This window comes from Heterocephalus glaber, unplaced genomic scaffold, assembly GCF_053883595.1.
Source record: "Heterocephalus glaber isolate CG9 unplaced genomic scaffold, H.glaber_assembly_v1.0 deba00001615, whole genome shotgun sequence".
Lineage (NCBI taxonomy): Eukaryota > Metazoa > Chordata > Mammalia > Rodentia > Bathyergidae > Heterocephalus > Heterocephalus glaber.
In genome coordinates this window covers 1,022,728-1,043,437 of record NW_028258386.1, presented here as the reverse complement: position 1 = coordinate 1,043,437, position 20,710 = coordinate 1,022,728, and the positions used below count along the sequence as shown (strand labels likewise).

General features: G+C 62.2%; 1 protein-coding gene across 2 annotated transcripts in view; it reads right to left on the bottom strand.

Moving 5' to 3' along the window:
- Positions 1–20,710, bottom strand: part of Plxna1 (plexin A1) — a 46,413-nt gene that overhangs the window by 18,582 nt on the left and 7,121 nt on the right. For both annotated transcript variants that reach the window (XM_004872350.3, XM_004872351.3), the window contains exons 3-19: positions 19,746–19,928; positions 10,976–11,116; positions 10,172–10,272; positions 9,864–9,987; positions 9,629–9,782; positions 9,090–9,189; positions 8,076–8,190; positions 5,163–5,363; positions 3,578–3,674; positions 3,312–3,505; positions 3,049–3,200; positions 2,851–2,971; positions 2,376–2,512; positions 1,086–1,253; positions 833–926; positions 340–579; positions 90–233 (exon numbers count right to left, since the gene is read on the bottom strand). In XM_004872350.3, the coding sequence (XP_004872407.1) occupies positions 90–233; positions 340–579; positions 833–926; positions 1,086–1,253; positions 2,376–2,512; positions 2,851–2,971; positions 3,049–3,200; positions 3,312–3,505; positions 3,578–3,674; positions 5,163–5,363; positions 8,076–8,190; positions 9,090–9,189; positions 9,629–9,782; positions 9,864–9,987; positions 10,172–10,272; positions 10,976–11,116; positions 19,746–19,928 (2,466 nt within the window). The remainder of the gene's footprint in view (positions 1–89; positions 234–339; positions 580–832; positions 927–1,085; positions 1,254–2,375; positions 2,513–2,850; positions 2,972–3,048; positions 3,201–3,311; positions 3,506–3,577; positions 3,675–5,162; positions 5,364–8,075; positions 8,191–9,089; positions 9,190–9,628; positions 9,783–9,863; positions 9,988–10,171; positions 10,273–10,975; positions 11,117–19,745; positions 19,929–20,710) is intronic.

Below are 20,710 nucleotides of genomic sequence, written 5' to 3'. Positions count from 1 at the left end.
AGCAGGAGGGCCTGGAGACTGGGGCTGGGGCCCAGACCTCCAGGCCCTGTACTTGGCGGGCAGGCAGGTGGGCAGGACCGTGGACTCACCGTGACCTTGTGCTGCCCAGTGAGGTTGGGTGACTCACACAGCAGCTGCGTCTCTGACACAGTGAGGATGCACGGCGTGGAGCCGATGAGCACTGTATAGTTGAGCCGGGAGTTGCCAGGTGCAGGTGGCAGGAGGTTCCGGCCCTATGGAGATAGCAGCGAGTGGGATGGCCAGGCTGAGAGCCCCTTCTCTGGCCCGCACCCCCTATCAGCCCTTCCGGCCTGAGGGAAGCCCAGCAGCCGAGCCCACCTTGAGGATGAGTGGGGAGCTGGGCTTCAGCTCCAGGAGCCCAGTAGGGCTGAGGGGCTCCAGCACAGGGTCAGGGTAGTAGAGGAAGGAGGAGGAGTTGAGCACCAGCAGGGCGCGCACGTTGTCCATGATGAAGCCCAGCTCGTCTGGCCGCTCCCCCAGCTCCGGCGGCGTGCGCGTGGGGTTGTCCACAGATGGCGCCCGGCACACCATAGTGGTGTCATTGTACACCATGCAGCTCTGGGGACACAGAGCACGGGAACACTGGGCCAGCACTTCAGAGGGAGGCGGTGTTCCCACAACAGAACTGAAGCCTGGGGGTCCTGGGACAGCTGATATGTCCTTGAGGTACTCCATACGGGCTGAGACAAGGGCAGCCCAGCCTCTGGCTCCATGTGCAGCTCAGGCCAGCACAAGCAGGGAGGGCCCGAGTATGCCCCAGGGTATGACGAGGTGGGTGGACAGGGGCTGGTGGGCAGGGTTGCAGACTCACGTTTTCCCGCTCGACGCCTCCATACTTGGCTCGGATTCGGGGCTCACGGACAGTGGCCAGATTGGTACCCGTGACAGTGAGGAGGGTCCCACCACTAGAAGGCGTGTGGAGTCATCATTTCGTGTTCCAGCCCAGCACACAGGAGGGGACAGACACATAGCCCGAACAGACGAGCCCCTCCCCAGAGCCACCGGCGGGGCCAAAGCCAGAAGTGGGGTTGGGGACAGGGACGGGGCAGGACAGCACTGCACACCTGTTGATGCTCCACTCTGGGTCGATCTTCAGGATGGTGGGGTCCTCCGTGTAATTGTATTTCACATCAGGGTTGGCGAGCTGGGCACGGTTGATGTTAATGAAGATGGGGGCACTCCCTGGGCTCTGCCCAGGGGGTGTCAGGCATCGGATCTCCCGGGAGTTCCTCCTGGGGGGCCAGGACACAGTGAGGTGGCATCCAGAAACCCACGGGGCACCTCTACAGTGAGCTGGCATCTGGCTCCCCACAAGTGAGCTGTACAACAGTGAGCAAGGGGCCACAGCATGACAGCAGCACTGCAACCACCGCTTCCACCCTTGGGCCAGTGTCTGGTCCTGTCCTCAGCCCCAGTGCTGGGCCCACCCTGTTTGGCACGTGGAACCTGACCCTCGTGCCTGCACAGCAATGCAGAGGCCAAAGAGGCATGGAGAGCCCTGCCTTGCCCCTCTTCAGGTGACCCTGATCAGGGCTCCATGGGCACTGGGCCTTGGCCTCCTCCCTGGCTACAGGTTGCCCACCTGCAGCACCTCACACTGCAGACAGCCCGGTCCTTTCTCAGGAGGCCAATGAGCCCAAGCCCCAACCTTTTTCTCCTGTTGCATCCTAAGAACGTGACACCCTCCCTCTGTCCCCTGATCTGGAACACGAGGCTTTATCTCCACGGTCATGGACCACAAGATGATCTGGGCTGGACTATCACAGGGTCACCTCTACTGGGCACCAGCCGGGCACTACATGCACCTGCATCCTGTCCCCTCAGCTCCTTTGCCACAGTTGGGAGGCCCTGCAGCCGCCAGGCCCCATTCGGCTGCAAACACCGATGATTAGTCTGATAACGGGTAATTACCACAGGAAAATATTTAAAGGGCCGTTCAATTATCATACCTAATCTAAAATTATCCACTTCAAGCCTCAAGGCTTTTGTTAAGATGTCTGTTTTCCCCCTTAAAAATTTTTTTAAAAATACTTTTTATTTTGTTCCTAAGGGAGTCCCCCTCCAGGGAGGAGGCAGTCAAGTTGTGCCCACCCCTGGCAGCCCAGGCCCCACCCCCAGCCAGCTGTCTGCCCTTTCCCCTCCTCTTCCCACTCTGGAGGTAGCCCCAGTTTCCATGGTAACCTTCTCCGCCTCTGGGTTTCCATAGTGATCACCCCAGCCAGGCCCTTCATATCCTGTTTCCCAGGCAACAGGAGGGGACACGTAGACATATGAACCAGGAGCTCAGCCTTGGCCCCCAATCAGCAGGAAAGGCCAAGCAGGCCCTGACCCCCACTCCCACCTGCGGCCCGTACCAGGAGAAGGAGCAGGGCCGGCCACCGATGGACACGGCCACGTCACTGCCCGCATTCAGGTGACTCCCCTCGATGCCAATCCAAGTGCCCCCGGACAGAGGCCCGCGGGAGGGGCTCACGCGGTAGAAGGTTGGTGTCTGCAGGAAAAGGGATTTGTTCAAGGGACATCCCTCTCGGGCCACACTGGGATGCTACTTGCACTGCCAGCTGTGCCCAGACTGGGAGGACTCCACAGGGCCCGAGGGGGGACCCATCCTGTTCTCTCGGGTGCTCAGACACAGGCCAGGTGGGCAGGCAGGAGGGAGGGGACAGCACGCAGGCTGCACAAGAATGGGGGGAAGTGTGGCCGACCAGGACCGAGGAAGCATGGGCTGGTGGGCTGCAGGCCCACTGTCCCTGCACCCAGCAAGACCTCTGAGCACCCGTGGTCATGTCCCCAGCAGCAAGGAGCAGCAGGCGCAGGAGCGGGACTTACCACGAAAGTGAAGCGCTTGGGAGACAGGGCCCGGTAGTGGGGTGAGCAGTCCCGCACACACACCTCCACCAGGGCGTCATGGGCCCGCACCGAGCTGGCGTCCCCAATCTCGCAGACGATCCTGTGGACATCGGCCAGGCTTCAGCCATTGTGGGGAGCTTCACCCGAGCCAGACCACCCCTCCTGGGCTGCACTCACTGCTCGGCGCTGATGTATTCGCTCTCTACGGGGCTGCAGAGCACCTTGCCCACCCGTACGCCCAGTCGCACGTCCTCGAACCGCAGGCCCAAGTTCTCGCCGGTGATGGTGAGCCGCGTCCCTCCCTGCCGGGGGCCTGTCTCCGGGGACAGCTGTGGGGAGGCAGAGGCTGGGGCACCCGCACTGGACAGCAGCCTGGGTAGCCTGCCTGAGAGGCCATGCAGTGGGCAGGTGGGTGGCAGGCAGGCGCAGGCTGGGCCTACCTTGAGGATCTTGGGGTCCGTGCAGCGGCTGCTGCCGTGGCGGGCATGCATCCAGGCGGCAGGTGCATCATATGGGCAGTGGTGGCGTAGGGAGCAGCGGCGCTCAGCCACGCACCAGCCGCACTCAAAGCGCGGGTCGGCCTTGAGGCAGAGGCCACAGCTCTCCCGCTGCGCAGGGCACTTGTAGAGGTGGGCTGTGGGAAGAGGCTTGGTCAGCAGGACTTCATGAGCACCAGCCCGGGGCCAAGCCAGTCCCCTGTGCTCACCCTGGATGTTCTGGGGGTTGTCGATGACAAAGTTGCCGTTCCACACGACCGACAGGTTCACGGGCAGGTCACTGATGTCGTTGCCCTCGTAGGAGTACTGTGGGTGGTAGGCACCGTGGTCAGGCCTGGGGAGGGTGGTTGGCCATCACCTCCCAGCCATCATGGAGGGTCAGGGCCTGTGCGCCCCTTACTATCTGCAAAACTGGCCATGGGGTGGGCCTGCCAGAACCTAGCACCCAGACTTCCAAAAGAGTCACGTGTCCAGCGTGGGGCCCAACAGCTGTCACCAGCCTGCCTAGATGCTAGCTGAGGGGGTGAACATCTACAAGCATCCCAGCAGCCCTGCCTTCCCCAGCACACAGGGTCTCCCTCCTGGTTCTGTGGCCTACAGCCTCCAGGAAGCCTCTTGTCTCCAGCAGCCACATGTGGTGCCCTGGCACGGTGGACTCCCTGTTTCCCACGGTCAGCCCCACCCCCAACCAGGGGGTACCCTCAGCCCCGCTAGGAGACAGGACTCCCATCTTCCTCTTGGACTCAGCCAGGCCCGCCCTGTGTGTCTCCGGACCTGGGCTGTGGCCTGTCACACTTGGCTCTGTCCCAGCCCCTCCCCAGGCTGCTCCTGGGGTAATCACCCCTCCTGAGGGACTGGGCCTGGTGCTCCAGCTATGCCCCACTTTCTGCTGCTGATGACCTCAGCCCTGTCCCGTTCTTAGGGTGGAGCCAGGAGGGCCACGTCTCCAAGGGGCAGCCCGGCAATTCATCATTATTTCATCTGCAGGAATTTAATTGAATCCTATCAAACTCTTGGTACTCCCTCTTCCCTTCAACATGATGGAAGGCAAGATGATTTGGGGCTGGGAAGACGGGAGGGGAAGGGAGACAGGAGAGGCAGAGACAGTCGAGACTGAGGACAGGGTGACGGAGTTACAGAGGACACAGGTGGGGTGCTGGGAGGCGAGGGAGGGGGTACTGTTGAGTAGGGATCTGCTGGGACCCTGGGCCACCCATCCTGCCAGGACAGTCAGGGTCAGCAGGGGCTCAACGGCCAGGCCTCTGACCTCAGCAGGGCCCCTCTCTGGGATTCCAGGGCTGGGAGCGACCAGAGCCCTGCCACCAGCTGTGCTTGGTGGAAAACAGGCCCCAAACCCATTGAAAATCCACTGCTGCCCTAAACATTGTGAACAGATGGGAAAACTGAGGCCAGCCAGTGGGGAGAGAGGGACCTGAGCCTGGGCCTCTGACATGCACTCCTCAGTCTCCCACCAAAGGAAGCTTCTGGAAAGACCATCAGCACCACACTCGCCAAACTCAGTAGCAGCTTTTAGGAGATCATCATGTTAGAGTGAAGCTGGAAGTGGCTTCTCCTTGGCTGCTGTGCACTGCAGACAGGGCCAGCAGTGTCCGAGTTTGACCACGGGACAAGACAGCAGTCAGCAGGCCCTGGTATCCTGACTGGGCCCCCGCAGCCCACTCACCTGCAGGACCCGGGCACACTGACAGACACACAGGGCGGCTGGGGGCCAGAAGCCCATAGGACCTATCTCCGCTTCCCTGCCCCTTAACCTGCCCCCCGTGCCCCACTCACCGAGGAGTTCTGGCACTGCAGGCTGGAGCTGTTGAAGCGCAGGGCAGTGACACGGGCAGGGCTGCCTGGGATGTGGAAAAGGCACTCATACCCACGCTGGCCTGACTGTGGCTGCGGCAGGTTCCGGGCAGCCAGGGTGATGGGCTTCACCACGCCCACTGGCACATAGATCTGGGTGGAGGGTAGGATCTGGGGGCAGTCCTGCGGGTGACAGGCTTGGGGTGAGTGCTCACTCAGGCGGCCCCCACACTCCAGGACCCCATCTGGCCTGCAGCTGCACAGGTCCCTGGGGCAGAGGAGCCAGAGAGGGGCCCTGGAGCTGCCAGCTCTCAGCTGGAGCCTGGGGAGCAGGTAAAAATAGCTGGAGCCCGGCAGAAAAACAGCCAGGGCCCTGGGGGCCGGTGTTTCGGCAACAATAACTGATGCAATGGACCAGTACCCTTGCAGCTCAGCTGGCGGCCACCCTGGGAGGAGCCGCCCTGCGGGAGCCCAGGAGATGACTTTAAATAGGGATGCTGAAAACAGAACTCGGTCCCTAAGCCCCGACAGCTTCCACAGCGGGCTCTGCAGGGATTTCCAGGGCCTGAGGGGCTGTACTCTCAGCTGGACAAGCTGTCCCTGCTTCACTGGGCCTGGGGAATGTGCTGTGCCCACCAGCCACAGGCCCCGAGTCAGGCTGCAGCCCATGCAGGGAGGCACTGGCACGTAGTGAGCCATATCTACCCACGACTCCCCAGGCCATTAGGGGCCATTAGAGGGGTACCCGTGCCACTGCACTCCAAGACAGCCTCTGAGATTCATTTTTTGAGACAGGGTCTCACTGTGTAGTTCAAGCTGGCCTTGAGCTCACTACTGTTAACCCAGGATGGCCTCGAACTCACAGTGATCCTCCTGCCTCAGGCTCCTGTGAGTATCAGGATTACAAGGCGTGCATCACCACACCTGGTTTTGAGATTCCTCCAAGGTTCCAAATGTGAGCCCCCTGGAGTAGACTGAGGCCACACTGGGCCACTCCCCAACCCAACCCAACAGCAAGTACCGCAAATGAGGAGCCAGGGGGTGGCCTGCTTTGCTCTGGGAGGCTGTCCTACCTGGGCCCCAGTGCCACTCCACCTGGCTCCTATTTCCCTATCATCTCTCGACGCCCAATGGGTATGTTCTCCCATCACACAGGATTCAGGCAGTAGCTGTAGGCAGGATGGGCCAGGGCACCACTGGGCAAACCGAGTCAGACCTATGCTAACCCTTACTTCAGCCACCTGCTCCACAGGCCCTGCTCTCACAGTCAGGGTGACTGCTTGGGTCCCCTGGTGTCAACTCAGAGCTAGGTCTGGCACCCCTGCCAGGCCTGATGGTTCCTATCTCCCCAGCACACAAAAGGCCACAGGGCACTGGGGGAGGCCAGGAAAAAGATCAGCAGTACACACAATGGCACTGGGGTCCACTTCAATCAGGGTGCTGGGTCCTAGACTGGCCCCCGTGTGGGAACCAGCTGAGGGGCTGACAGCCGTCATGACCCAGGTTAGATCTCTGTTACCTTGCCAAGCCTCCTTATGTGGATTGAATCAAGATTTGGTAGACTATCTCCTGTCTGCTGAAAACACAGGATCATCCCCAAGGGGAAAAGCCCCAGCAGGGCCCCAAGGCTACCCAGAAGGTACCTCATCAACCTTCTGTCCCAGGAAATGCCAGCCACATCGCCCATTGTGCAGAAAGGCCAGGAAAAAGCATCACTGAAGGAAATCCCCAACCTCTAAGCCAGGTGGGAGCTCTACTTTTGGGGGCCTATGAGGGACCCCTCCAGCCTCAACACACAGGGCCACTTCCTGGACACCCCCAGCCTTGGCATCTTGCTCAGGGAGCAGTCAGGAAAGGGGTTCTCAGAGGTTCCTTCTGGTTATGGGGGCCAGGTGGGAAGCCCAACTCCAAGCTGGAGAAAGGGGTCTCGGGCTGGAATGCTACGGATCTCCTGCATAAGGACGTCACCCATGGGACCCCTAGAACCAGACAGGAAAAAGGGGGACCTAGGCCTTAGTCACGGTTTCATTTGCTTCGTTCTTCAGGAGCATCCATGTAAACACCTGGGGTACAGCTCGAGACTACAGTGCTGTGGAATGAATTTGCCCCCCACCCCATGACCCTTCCTGGATCTCCAGGACCACATGGACAATCTCAGGAGGGGTCTACATCTCCTGTGCTACCTGCCCCAGCCAACTTGCCCACGACAGCCCTCCCAAAACCCCGGTGTCCTCTGTTTGCTGAGGCTGTGCTGGAACTGGACTGGAGAAGGGGTCAGAGATGGACACCAGAGAGGACTAGGCTGCCTCTGCCTCCAGGGACCCCCACTGGCCCTCAGTCCCATGCCCATGACCACTGTGCTGCCCCAGGCAGCCACACCTGCAGAGGCCTCTGCACTCTCTCACCAGCCCCTAAGTCCCCCGGACCTGGCTTATGGCTCCTGCCTGCCCTGGATGCCCTGGCCCCGCTTCCTAGCACCCCCAGAGCTGCCTGCCCAGCCCCCCACTGCCATCTTGTCTGCTGAAGACAATGTTACACCAGGGACAGAAAAGCCGAGTGCAGAGGGTGGTGGTGGGGTGATGGGGAGGCCATGGGGAGGGGGGAACCCAGGGGAGGAGGCACCAGGCATCCTGCCCAGACCTGCATGCTCTAGGCTCCTGCCGCACCAGAGCTGCGGCCAGCAAGTGTCTCTGCAGCCCGAGCTCCTGCTCGTCACCCATGATCTCCTAACTCACCAGCCTGGCCTCTGGGTGTCCCCAGCCTCACAGAGCCCTGCAGCCCCAGGCTGGTCACACCCACACAGCATGTGGCTGAACCCTGTACCCTAGTCAATCCCAGGTGTTCCCGGGCCAGCACCCTGGTGATACGGAGGTGGGGTGGGGCCACCGGCCTTACCTCAGACACGTTGACACGGCCCTCCAGAAAGGCGCAATCAGCGGCGTTGTGCGTGCACACGTGGCGGTATTTGCACCAGTGACAGGGGAAGGAGCCATTGACACAGGACAAGCAGCTGTGGGAGAGGCAGGCCTGTGAGGCTGGGGATGAGTTGTGCCCGGCTCCTCCCCGGGGCTGGAGGCTATTCCTGGCAGAACAGTCCCCAGACCTGAAGGCGCAGCTCTCTCTGCCTACCCCGGGCTCTCCCCAGACCCTGCACAGCTTTCCTCTCCGGAGGCTCAACAACCACCAAACCCCACTTTCATGAACTCAGACCTAAATTCAGGCAGCAGGCAGCTTCCACAGCACTGGGCAAAGCTGGGTCCACATCCACTCAGGGCCCAGGCGCAGGCCTTGCCCAGGCAGGAAGCTGTCCTTTTAATCTGCCATGTCCCAGGCCGCGACAAGCTGGTCACTGCAGACACTGCTCATGCAGCCACACAGAAGGCCCACAGCCTCTGCCTCCTCCCCGGTGTCTCTGCTGCCAGCTGGCAACCCTGCTGCTCCAGAGACTCTGAGGTGCCCCCAGGCCCATCAGTGTGGTCCCTGCCTGGGACAAGACATTGTGTACCCCAGAGTTGAAACATCATCCGGCACACAGTGGGGCTCCATGTGGAACTACAAGTCCATCCGGGGTCAGTCAACAAACGAAAAAGCACAACTGAAACACCACATAACTGCTCTCTAAGGTCAAACTCTGCTGCCTGTTAAGGGCATCCCCACCACCGTAATGCCACTGCTATGCCCAGGTCAGGGACAGAGCTGAAGGCTCCCCTCTCGGCCTAGAGACCCCGGCTCATAATAGAGCCTACATACCCCAGCCTCCCCCCGTGGCCCTGCCTCACTGCCCCTCTGCCTGGCCTGCTACTCTCTCATGGCCTCGCCTCCCTCCCTGCACCAGCAGGTGAGGGCAGAGCTGACCAGGACCCAGGGATGAGAAGTCGCAGCAGCCCCACAGCAAGCACGGACACTCACGACTGGTGGACACTGCAATTGTAGAAGACAAAGTCCACAGATGCAAACTTCTTCCCAGTCTCCTTGGACTTCAGGTATAACTTCACCACCCGCTGGTCCCCTGCGAAGCAAGCAAAGCAGCACAGGCCACGTCACCAGGGTCACACACAGGGGACAGCCTGCCTCGCTCCTGGGCTGGGCAGCAAGAGGAGTGGGAATGGCACAGCTTCTGCCTCCCTGGGCCACGCGGGAAGTCTGCAGAGGGCTTGCTGATGGGTCACAGCAGAGGGCCCGATCCCCCACCCAGCTCTGAGTCCCAGAGCAGCCACGCACCTTTGCCCCTGCCACCCTCTGGGCTGCAGCCCCTCGCCTGCCGTCCCGTCATTGTCACTCTGGTCCTAGGCCTGCAGCATTTCCTCTACCCAAGAGGAGCAGCTGGGGAGAACCCTGACACAGGTGACACAGTCGTCAGGAACCAACCCTCAGAAGTGACCTTGGCGGGGACTGACGCCCACTGGCCCCAGCCTCTCCAGGGACAAGGGGCACAGGACGGCGCTCACCCTGGCCCCGAGTGATGGGTGCCACCTCCCGAGCAGAGGGCGAGCGGCAGTGGATGCGGCCATCCTCTAGGACGCCCTCGGATTCTGTGAAGTCCTCGAAGGAGCAGTTGACGCCAGCTGAGAGGTCAGGAACGTTCCAGGCCTGCAGCACAAGCTGGGACCGCAGGCAGAAGTAGGTGAGTGGGAGTCAACATGCCCTGCCACCCCCGGCAGCCCCCAGGGTGGGCACACTCACCGGCACCTGGGACATGGTGACCGACACATTGTGCGGCTGCACAGTCAGCTGGACGCACTGCAGCAGGTCAGAGGCGAAGCGCTGGGGCTCATCTGCCCGCTCACACGCATCCTGCCGTGAGCAGCTGCGGCCCGAGGGTACTTAAGCCAGGCAGGGACCCAGCACACTCCCAGCCCCCAGGGGAGACATTCCCACCCCAGGTCAGCAAGCCCAGGGGGACACGGAGGCGTCCAGGGGAGGGCAGGCCATCTGAGGCCCCAAGAGGTACTGAGACTCTACCCCACCCACCCACCCGTCGCCAGACTCACATGCTGTGCAGGACACACCAGCCACAGTGGGGGTCCCTGGACCCCAGGCATAGCTCGCACGATGTGTACTGCACGCAACTCTCCACCGGCACCTGTGTCACCTGGGGGGCCAAGGAGTCAGGCCCTGCAGCCCCACACTACGTCCCACACAACAGGGGATCCCTGGCTCGGGCCTTCCCTGGTGCCAGTCCCAGGAGCCCTGCTGCAGTCTAGGAGGTCACGAGGATCAGGTTGGCAGCAGCTGGAGAGCCAGTGTCCACATGGGTGAGCAACCACCAGAGGACCTATGGTTTGGGGCAGCCATCGCCTCCCACCTGCAGACTCCATCCTGGCCCCAGGCTTCCTGAGGACCGAGGGGCCCAGGAGTAAAGGACAGATGCAGGCAGGCCCCATGAGGCTCCACAGACTGCCCTGGGGCAGGGCACCCACCACGCTTGGGGACACAGAAGAGGAGAGCAAGGGTGGCCCAGCAGGCTGACCTCCCCTCCACCCACCACAGGGTCACCAGCTTGTGCAGAAGGCAAGCAGGGGCTCCACAGCCTTGAGGAGCAGAGCTGAGCCCACCCTAGGCCACCAAGGCCACAGCCACAGACCCCTGGACAGGAAGGGCAGAGCTGGGTCAGGCCACAGCCCAAGTTCCAGTTCCAGGCCCAAGGGCTCAAGGGCTCCCTGACACTGGCTCCAGGACTGCCCTCTGCCAGTAGCTATCTCTGTGGTTATGTAGCCACACAGAAGGGTGACATCCCTCACTGGCCAGGAGGCCCCGCCAGGCACACACGCCTACTGCATACCCACAGCACCCACCTGCTTCTCCGTCATGGCATAGAGGTACTGGTGGTTAGGGCTGAGGACCAGGTCACGCAGGATAGGGCTGCCCTCTTGGACAACCACGCTCTCATAGGGCAGGGCCATGCGGCCACCAGGGCTGGCGAGATCCACCAGGATCTGTGGCGGGGAAAGGCCAAGTAGGGCTGCGCTCCCGCCTTTCTGTCCCAGCCCACTTTTAGTCCGGGATCCCAGAGCCTCCCCAGCACCCGCTAAGACCTCCAACAAGGCGGGCTTCACATTGGGCTGAGGCCACCCCCAACTTCCCCAGGGCCTACAGAGACTGTGGGGAGTCCAGGAGCCTCTGGGGTGGCCAGGTGGCCACGGCTGGGCCTGGTGTCTTGAGGGGGGGCAACCCCCAGCCAGGAGGCGGCAACAAAGGAGCGGCGTCTCATCGGCTCGGAAATGTATTCCAGCTCCCAAACAAACCGGGTGTTAATTAGCCAGCTCTTCTCCTCCGCAGCCTACAACGCTGCAAGTATTTTTAGTTGCTTTTACCAAACAAATGTATTTAATTAACAGAGAGACCCAGGGGGCTTTCTAGAGTTGGGACTCATGGGGTGCGTCTGCCCACAGCCTGTCCCGCATCCTCTCTGGCCTCAAGCACTGGGCTGCTTGCTTCTCCACCTTCACCTTGGGGTGGTGGCTGGGCCTGAGGCACAGGACCCCCTCTCTGTGCCTCCACCGTAAGGGACAGGGCCGGCTGAGGGCAGACAGCCAGGGTGGGGCGCTGTGTCCCAGGGCCAAAGCAGCTGCTGGCTGTAGGAGAGGGGGAGGGCTGCATTCCTGAGTGCTGTTGGCCACCCCCCACATCCGCTCAGCTGCCTCCCCACCAAGCAGGCTTGGGCTTAAATCGAACCAGACCCGGAAGAGCTGGGTAAAGGAGGAGGCGTCCCAGGCGGGTCCCGCTAGGATGCCTTCAGGGTCTGGGCTCATGGTTGCCCAAACTTTGGCCCAGGCCTCTGGAAAACGGGGATAGGGAAAGGGGATGGCAGAGGCACACTGTGGGGCCCCAGCAGCCCGGCACCCCTCTGAGCATGGCTGTGCACACAACCCAGCCTGCACCCAGGTTGCCCACCCACGCCTGCCCAGGCCTGCCAAGTACACAGCCAGAGCAAGGGCTCAGCCCGGGCAGAAATCACTGACCACAAAGGCTGGAGGGTGCCTGCCCAGCTGGCATCCAAGCTCAGGTTCTACTCGTGGAACTGAATCAGTTCATGCCAGCCAGGCCCCCACGGGACAGGTCAGGAGCCAGCCTCTACACCGGCACAGCCTGGGGCCACACATGGCTGGGACACATCCCAGGGTGTGCTGCAGCTCCCTGCTGCAGTTCCCCTAAACCACAGATAGCTCCTTCCCAGTACACAGACATTGGAGGCCCAGGAGTCTGGCCCAGGACAGCTGCCAAGGAAGTAGCAGGGAGGCCAGGCAAGGGCTGGGCAAGGGCTGATCAGGGGGCCTCAGATCCCAGACCCACGGCCTCCAACCTGAAGACCCCAAGTGTGACGCTGGACCTCCCCCAAGCCCTTTACCTGTGCCCACAGCCTCCATAGGACCCATGTAGCCTGTACCAGGCGTGGGCTTCCCCTAATCTCTGCGTTCCTCCTCAGATACCTGGCAACCTGGATGGCATCAGCCTGACTGGGCCCCACCTGGCCTGCAGGGGGTGATCTCAAGGCACCTGACTGGGATCCCTGGCAGGCATCCAGGGGACTCTGGGGACCTGGCCCTGGCCTGGCCAGCCTGCCATTCCCTCCCCACCCAGGGCTGGGCACACCAGCTCCACAGCACAGAGGGCAGGCCAGCCCAGGCTCCACGAATCCTGCCCCCCTGCGCCGGCAGCATGCCGACTCGGCCGCCTGGGACAGGTGGCACCGACAGCTGCAGCTGGGGGCACGTGTCCAGCTGTCCACCCACCTGCCCATCGAGAGGCCACCCCTACCCTTCATGTACAAGCAGGTCCCAGACATGGGGCCTTGGGGAAGCAGCCACCAGCCAGAAGGGGCCACAGGCCTGGGTCTGATGGAGCCCCTGGCACACATGAGTAATGGGGCACTGGGCATGGAATGTGAGCTCCCAGGACATGCTTTCAGGCTGGAAGGTCCTGTGGCCTAGCCAGCTTCCCTGGACCTTCAAATGGGAGGATGGGGCCAGGGATTTAGCTCAGTGGTTCTGTCGCCTGCCTCACAAGCGCAAGGTCCCTAGTTTGATCTCCAGTAACAAAAAAAAAAGGGAGGAAAACAGAGGCATGCACAGGACCTGCCAGGAGGCCACAAGGCCCTGGACCCCGAACTATGCCTGGGGAAACAGAGTCTGCACCAGAATGGGAGGGGGCCAGCACCCGGCCAAGAGGGCAACCCAGGAGGGTGAGGGCACAGGCAGCAGGGCAGGCACAGGGCCAGGGCAGCTGGCATGACAGCAGGGCCCATGTACCAATGCCCTCAGCCTCGGCCCACAGCTGTTTGCCCAGGCCACCCACCCAGAGGCAGGAGCAGCTGGGCCAGGGCATCCCAGGTACCCCCTGCTGTGGTCTCGTTGCTCTGTAAACCTCTGCCCAAAGACCACCAGGACTTTCCTCAACGGACCCAAACAGCCCCCTGCCTGCCTGCTCACACATCTATCAGGGAGGGGGCCCCTCCAATGTGACACCTCTCCGTTTTCCCCACAGGGCTCAGGGGCCACTGAACTCCCTGCAGCAGCGGGCTGTGCCAGGCCCCGGCTCCCACCCACTCCAGTTCAGGGCACACAGGTTACCCCACCAGTCTCTGCTTGGGCCTTCCCAGCCTCAGGGCCCTCTGTCCCCTGGATTCTCCTGACAAGGGGACAGGCCAGGCCCCAGTGACCTCTGGAGACCAGGGACTTGAGGCTCTGGCCTCCCCACCATACAGGGCCCCTGATCCTTTTCCTGGCCAGCCACTTTCCCTGAGGCCCCACCAGGGCGCCAGGAGGCAGGTAGGTGGGGGCCGAGCCCTGGGTTGCCCAGACGGCTGCCTGCACCCGTCACACCGAGGCTGTGGCCGACTGCTGCAGGCGTCGGGCAGCTGATGGCCCGGCCAGGTCAGCTGTCCGTCCAGTCCCAAGCAACAAAGGGCCCATTCTCCAGGCTGAGGGCAGGCGGGGGCCGAGGAGGATGTCTGAGCCATCCAGGCTGCGTGCCAAGGCCGGCACGCGCCCTAACTGCCCGGAGGCAGGGGGCTGCCCCTGCACGGCCCTGACCCGCCAAAGGAAGGCTTGCCCTGCTCTGCCCACCCTGTGATGGCAGCTCCACCCCCACCTCCCTGCCTGCAAAGAGGGTACCCACTGAGCTTTTTCCTGGCACCCAGGGCTGGGAAGGACAGGATTTGGTAGGGACAGGTAGAAGCCAATGAGGGCATCACATCCTTCTGCAGATGCAGCCGCCAAGCCTGTCCCCAGCTGGAGTGTTCTGGGAGGGGACTGGTGAGGGCTGGGGTCCCTGCCACACTTGCCCCCTCAGGAGCCCCCAGGGGTGCAGAGCTACCGGCCCCTCTCCCTGGAGAACCTCTCCTGACCCTTCCCAGGCCACTCCCCCACCTCTGGCTGGAAACAGGCTCCAGCCCCCTTCCCCGGTCCCCTTCATTCTCAAAGGCCAGGAGGAATTTGATACTGGAAAAGCAATTAGTGATTTCCTCCTGGCAGTAATTGGGTAATTAAAACATGATTTGTAGGAGGGCTGATGGCTGTAATTGGGCCAGACACCAGACACACCTGGTGGTGGTGGGGGTCTCAGGAATCCCATCCTTCCCACCCCCAATCTCCACCACATGGGGGACAGTGGGGACCAGGGCTCAGGGCCTCAGCAGGTGGAGGACAGCAAGGCTGTGTCCAGACCGCTTCGGCCTGCCCTAGCTGTGACCCCTCGGCAAGCAGGGCCGTCCTGACCCTTGGGCTCCTCATCTGCTAACATCCACCTCATGGGGCTTCGTGAGAACTCGGGAGCTCACAGGTCCAAGGGGGCAGGGTATATGCCTAAAGCCTGCCTGGAGATGGCTCCCAAATCCAGACCCTGCTGTGGGTGCTGGAGGTTAGACCGCAGGACAGCACTGATCACCACAGGGCCTTAATCACACCACTGACCATCCAACCTAAGGCTGGGCTGGGGTCCCCACAGAAGCTCGGGCCTGAGCCAGCATTGGGTCCCACAGGTGCCCTGCAGAGGAGGCAGAGGGTGCCTGGCCTGGGGTCTCTGTTTCAGACCCACAAGCCACTGTCCCTGGCCTGCCCACTTGCCGCCTGTCTGCCTTCTGCAACTTCCATGCCTCGCCCACTCTGACCCTCAAGAGTGCTCTGGTCTACAGTCTGCTCTGCACCCAGATGGGGGCCCACGGACCTCAGCATTTCCTCAGGGGCCCTGCTGCCCCATACCCGATGGACACCTCCTGCCTCACCACACTGAAACCACAGGGGCTGCCTGTATAGACCAGGACAGCAACCCTAGCAGCTGAGGCCCTGCCCACCACATCCACTCAGTCCTCAGTACACACAGGGCACCTCCAAGCTTTGGCCCTCCTGTTCCCTGTCCCCAGAACACCCTCCCAGCAGACCCTCAGGCCTTCCCTCACCACGCACAGGCCTTGTGTGTCCATGGGGGAGGTGCTCATGACCTCACCAGGCATGGTGGGGGCAGGATACAGGAGGTCGCTGTGGGCCTGCGCTGTGAGCCCCTTTTCACCAGGTTGCTGAGTGCCTGCTGCAGGGCCCTCCACACAAGCCTGGTGGAAACCTTGCCGGCAATGCCCACACACATTCATGGGCCACTGGCTCTGCAATGAGTGGCCACGAAAGCACCAGTTATATCCACAGGTGAATGTGAAGTCCCTCCCACATCCTGATTCAGCTCACAATAGTGGACCACACGAAGAAGAACCAGAGTGGGGACCGTGCACCCCCCCCCCGGGAAACTCCCAGAGACAGCCCCAAAGGTGCTGGGACCACTGTCCTGGGCAAGCAGGGGCAGCCAACCCTCTGATGACCACCAGCAGGACAGAATATGAATGGGTGCAAGTCCCTCACCCAGTCCACACAACAGCAAGACATAATCATGACTGGAGATCAGATGAAAAGAGGACTAAGCCATTGAGCCCCCGGGCAGAAAGCAGCCAGAGTTCATCGCCACTCTGGCCAGAACACATACACAAAACGCCGGGGGCATGGAGCTGTGCTGCTCGCAGATGGACACATGGATGGGGTGGGCCATGGGGACATGCTGTAGAAGGGGAGCCTCCCACAATGCTGAGCAAAGGAAGACAAAGAAAACACACCGCATGACTCAGCCCCGGAGGTTCCAAGGCTGGCACCACAGCCCAGGACAAGGTCAGCAGGGCAGGCAGGCCCCTGGAAATGGGCGGGCCAGGGAGGGGCTCTGGGACAGGGTGGGTGCTGGAGTGTCCTCGAGTGACATCCTCCTCAGTGCCCATTTCTGTGTCACAGGCGAACCTCGGTAGGGCTGAGAGTGCACAGAGTCACCAAGGCACAGGGAACCTTCCAGAGACCCAGGGCCTCCAGGTGGCAGGAGGGGCAGCTGGTGACAGGAGCCCAGGCCTAGAGTGGCACACAGCAGGCACTCAGCAGGAAGCCACAGAGGGAAGAGGCCAGGCAGAGGCAGCTGTGCCTGCCCCACAGGCAGTCACCCCTAAAGCTCTGGGGACAAAGTGACTAACACCATGGGGCTCCTAAGCCCTCTAGAGACACAGCTGCCCAACCTTGCCTTGGGGATACTAGTGAGACCCCAGCTTGGCCAGGTGCGGCAGTAGACACTGCGGAGCCAGCTGTGGCCAAGGCTGTGTGTACAGGGCTGCAGCTCTCTTCCACACCCAGAAGGGAGCTCTGCGGCCACTACCTTGTGCTGGGATTGCAGCAGGGAGAGGGCATGTTGGGTCTCGCAAACCAGGGAACCTGCCCCAGAGCCTGCCCCAGAGCCTGCCCCAGCTCCTGGGCAGCTGGGCAGGTCAGGGAGGGACACTGAGGCCTGGGAGGGTGGGGTTTGGCTATGGCAGGTGGGTGCCACACTCAGGTCCTGCCCTGAGGCCTACAATGCCACTTTCCTAGGCTGCACAATGCTGTGCCACAGGACCCTGGTCACGAGCTAGTGGCTGGAGGCATGCCAGAGCCGGCCCCATCACATTCTCACAGCACAGATTCCATGCCAGTGCTGAACAATCAGAGATCGCATACAAAACACAGTAGCCAGAGTCCCCTGAAAAACCGGATGCCCAGGCAGACAGGCCAACACTCGCCTAGTGTGGCCACCAGAAGGCCAGGCTGGGCCTCATGTAAGGGCCAGGCCCTTGGATCTGCAGAACAGCCTGGGGCTGACTATGCGGGAACTAAGGTGGCCTCGGTGCCTGTCCTTAGGCAGTACTTTCCCTGCCTTTGCCTCTGCCCCTAGCAGGGCACCAGGTCCACCCGAGAATCCCAGCAGGGCTGCCCACAGTGGAGGCTCCACTGGAGTCTATGGCCAAGGCTGCACCCCTCAGTGCCGGGAGGGGCACACGGAAAGCAGAGGGGAGGCAGTCCCAAGGGGGAGTGGTCCGGGGGAGGGGGGAGGCAGGGCACCCCAGCCGGCCCTGAGCAGCTGAAGTTGGCAGGTCTTATATTAATCAGCTACAATTTTACACAACAACACATTTGGCAGGGTCTGGCCTGCGGCCAGCCAAGTCCCTGGAGCTCCCTAGACGCTTTTAGAGCTGGGGAAGGAACAGGCCTCGGAAAGCAGGGAGTGGCCAGCGCCACCAAAGGCTTGCCCTGGGTCAGGCAGTGGCTGGGAGACTCCGGGGCCCAGCTCCAGCCTGCGGCACAGACAAAGGACAGGCAGTGAGGCAGCACCATGGTGCTCAGACAGCTTCGGGCCAAGGGCCAGCCCTCCCCAAGGCCAGACAGGGCAGCCAGCGAGCCCTGGCCTGCCCAGCTCACAGCCATTCCATCCCGACAGCAAGAGAAGGGAGTGCTGCTGCCCAAGGCCAAGGCCAGAAGAGCCTGTGCCACCAAAGTCAGGCGTCCTTCACGGAGGCCAGAGGTCCGGGGCTGGGACCCAGGGAGGTGACAGAGCCCGGGCAGGCAGAGGGACACCCAACCCACATTGTGCATGACGTGCCCCAGTGGGGGACACAGGGCCTGAGAGCAACGCGGGAAGTACACCACAGAGGTGCCCCATCTCCAATGCCACCACAGCAGCCAGGGCCTGGGCCAGTCCAAGGACAAGGAGGGGCGGGGCGTTAGCCTGTCCTGGGCTGTGGGAGGATCCTGAGGCCAGTTGCCCAGGGCAGGAGCAGGCGGGGACAGGACCAGACCTGGCCTGCTTCCTCCAGGGACCCACAGAAAGGGAGAGAAGCAACCCTGGGTGCATGCTGTGACTGCTCTGTGCCTCGGTTTCCTGACCTGTCAAACTGGCAAAGGGGCTGCTATGAGGCCCTTAGAGGGGCATTTCTGCTCTGGGGCAGAACTGGAAAGCCAAACTCAGGCTGAGAGGCTGGGCTGTTGAATGGAGGTCACACAGCTCGGCCATGTGCATACTCTGGAGTAGGAAAGACCGTCACTAGGACGTGTATGGACCAAGGTTTAAGTTTCACGATACCTTCTCTCATATCTGTGTCTCCAAGGGAACCCGACTTGGCTGCAGAACCACCAACAGAATGGGGAGCCAGTTCCCCAACTCGAGGGCACTGATGTCCAGGTCACCCCATCAATCCCCACACCCAGCCTGGAATCCCTGGGATGGGAAGAACAGGTGCCCAGGACGAGGTCCTGCACCTCTGAGGGCATTGGGCTCTGATGGCAGGGGTCTGCCAGGGTCACCTCTGCGCACTAGTAATACCAGGCCCACAGGCACCGGGTGCTACCCCCCCACACACACACCCACAGTTGGTCTAGGACAGAGGATGGTGCTGAACAGAGCACCCAGGCTGGGTTGGCCTGCACCTGCCCCTCCCACCAGTGCCGTGAACAGAATACAGGACACCCACCCTGGGGCCCTCCGTCAGCAGCCCAGCCTCCACTGGGCCCCAGACCACAGCGCGGGCCTTTAGGCTCACTTTGCAGAGAGGAAGCTGAGTGGGGCTCTCCCATCAGAGCCAGGAGCACAGGGGTGGGGACCAGGCCCTCCCTGGCCACAGGCCGGGCCCCACTCACAGGTGCAGGACAGGCAGGCAGGCAGGTACCTGTGTCAGCACAGAGCCTGAGGCTGTTATTTCATCTGAGTTCCCTGCTCACCAGCTCTGGGGGGCCCCAAGCAACCCCACCCGCCTCAGGTTTCTTCTTCCAGCCTCCTGTGCCCTCTCTGCCACTGTCCACCCACCCACGGGCAATGCCCCTCACCATCCAGCCTCCAGGACCCTCCCCTGCCCCTCCTGGCACCCAGCACCACCCTGCCTGGCATTCCTGGGGGAGAAAAGACCCAGAAATCAGGAGCCACTGCACAGTGCCACTCTTACCCCAGGGGCCCACGGTCACTTCAGTCACCCAGCTCCTCCACACCAGCTCCGGCAGGCTGAGGGGGGTGCCCTTCCCCTGCCCTTGTTCCCTGGTGCAGGGCAGGGTGGTGGGAGCAGGCAGAGCGCTGTCTCAGCAGACACCGGATCTCCTAGGCCAGGAGCAGAGCGGGGGGCGCGCAGAGCCCACCCTGCCCCCACCCGACACAGCGGGCCTGTTGTCCCTCTGCCCGTCAGAGCTGTTCTCCACCTTGGTGGCACCTGCACTCCTGTTCACCCCTCCTACCTCCCCACTGGGGCCTGACCTTGCGGATGCGGCCGCTCCTCGTGCCGGCAAACACCACGGTGCGGCCCCGGTAGTCGTAGGCAGCTACAGCGGTCAGGCCATCATCCTTGTCCACAAACAGAGGTGTGCCCTCAATGGTGACTGTGCCCCCCAGCGGCTGGTTGAAGTCCTGTCCGCAGAAGTCATCATCGATCTGCAGGGGCTGTAGGCAGGGGTGGGGTGGAGGCACAGGGCTCGCAGAGGGTCCCCGAGGCCAGCACCCAGCTGCGAGAGGACATGGCCCCGCACACAGCCCCCACGGCTCACAGAGAAACAGGCTCTGTGGGTATGCTCCAGCCCAAACCCTGTGTACCCCACCTACCTGGCCCAGCACCCCACCCTGGGGAAAATGGTCACCCAGGGGGTGACCCACTACACCCAGCACAGCCATATAGGGGTGTTGGAGGGCACCGTCCTCTGCTGTGGACAGGTGGCCACTAAAGGGGCTAGGTAAGACTCAAGGGGCCAGCTAGGCTGCAGGCAGCAATCAACAGTGAGGTCCCAGAGACATGGGGGGGCTCCCCAACTGGGAGGCCAAGAGGAAAGGGCAGGGCGGAAGAGATGCCAGTCCCCTCTGGGGGCCTGAGGTGCACCTGGGAGAGGCTCTAACTTGCCGGAGGAGGGGAGGCTGGCCAGGATGGGCGGAAGAGGCAGGTCCCTGGAGTGCAGAGCACACAGTAGGGCCTTGGTGAAGCACTGCTCTTCCAAGCCTCAGTTTCTCCGAGCACACAAAGGTGAGAAGACACCTTCCCAAAGAAGCCCAGGAGCTGGGGAACTGTGCCTAGACAGGGGACCCCGTGAGAAGAGTGGGAGGGACACTGTGGTCGGCCCCAGCCTGGCCTGGTTAAGAGATGGCAAACTGCAGCCAGGCTGGGGCCGCTTTCCCTGGGCCATGGGGGAGTCCCAGAAGCAGAGGACCTGAGGGCAGGGCAGATTCAGGTGAAG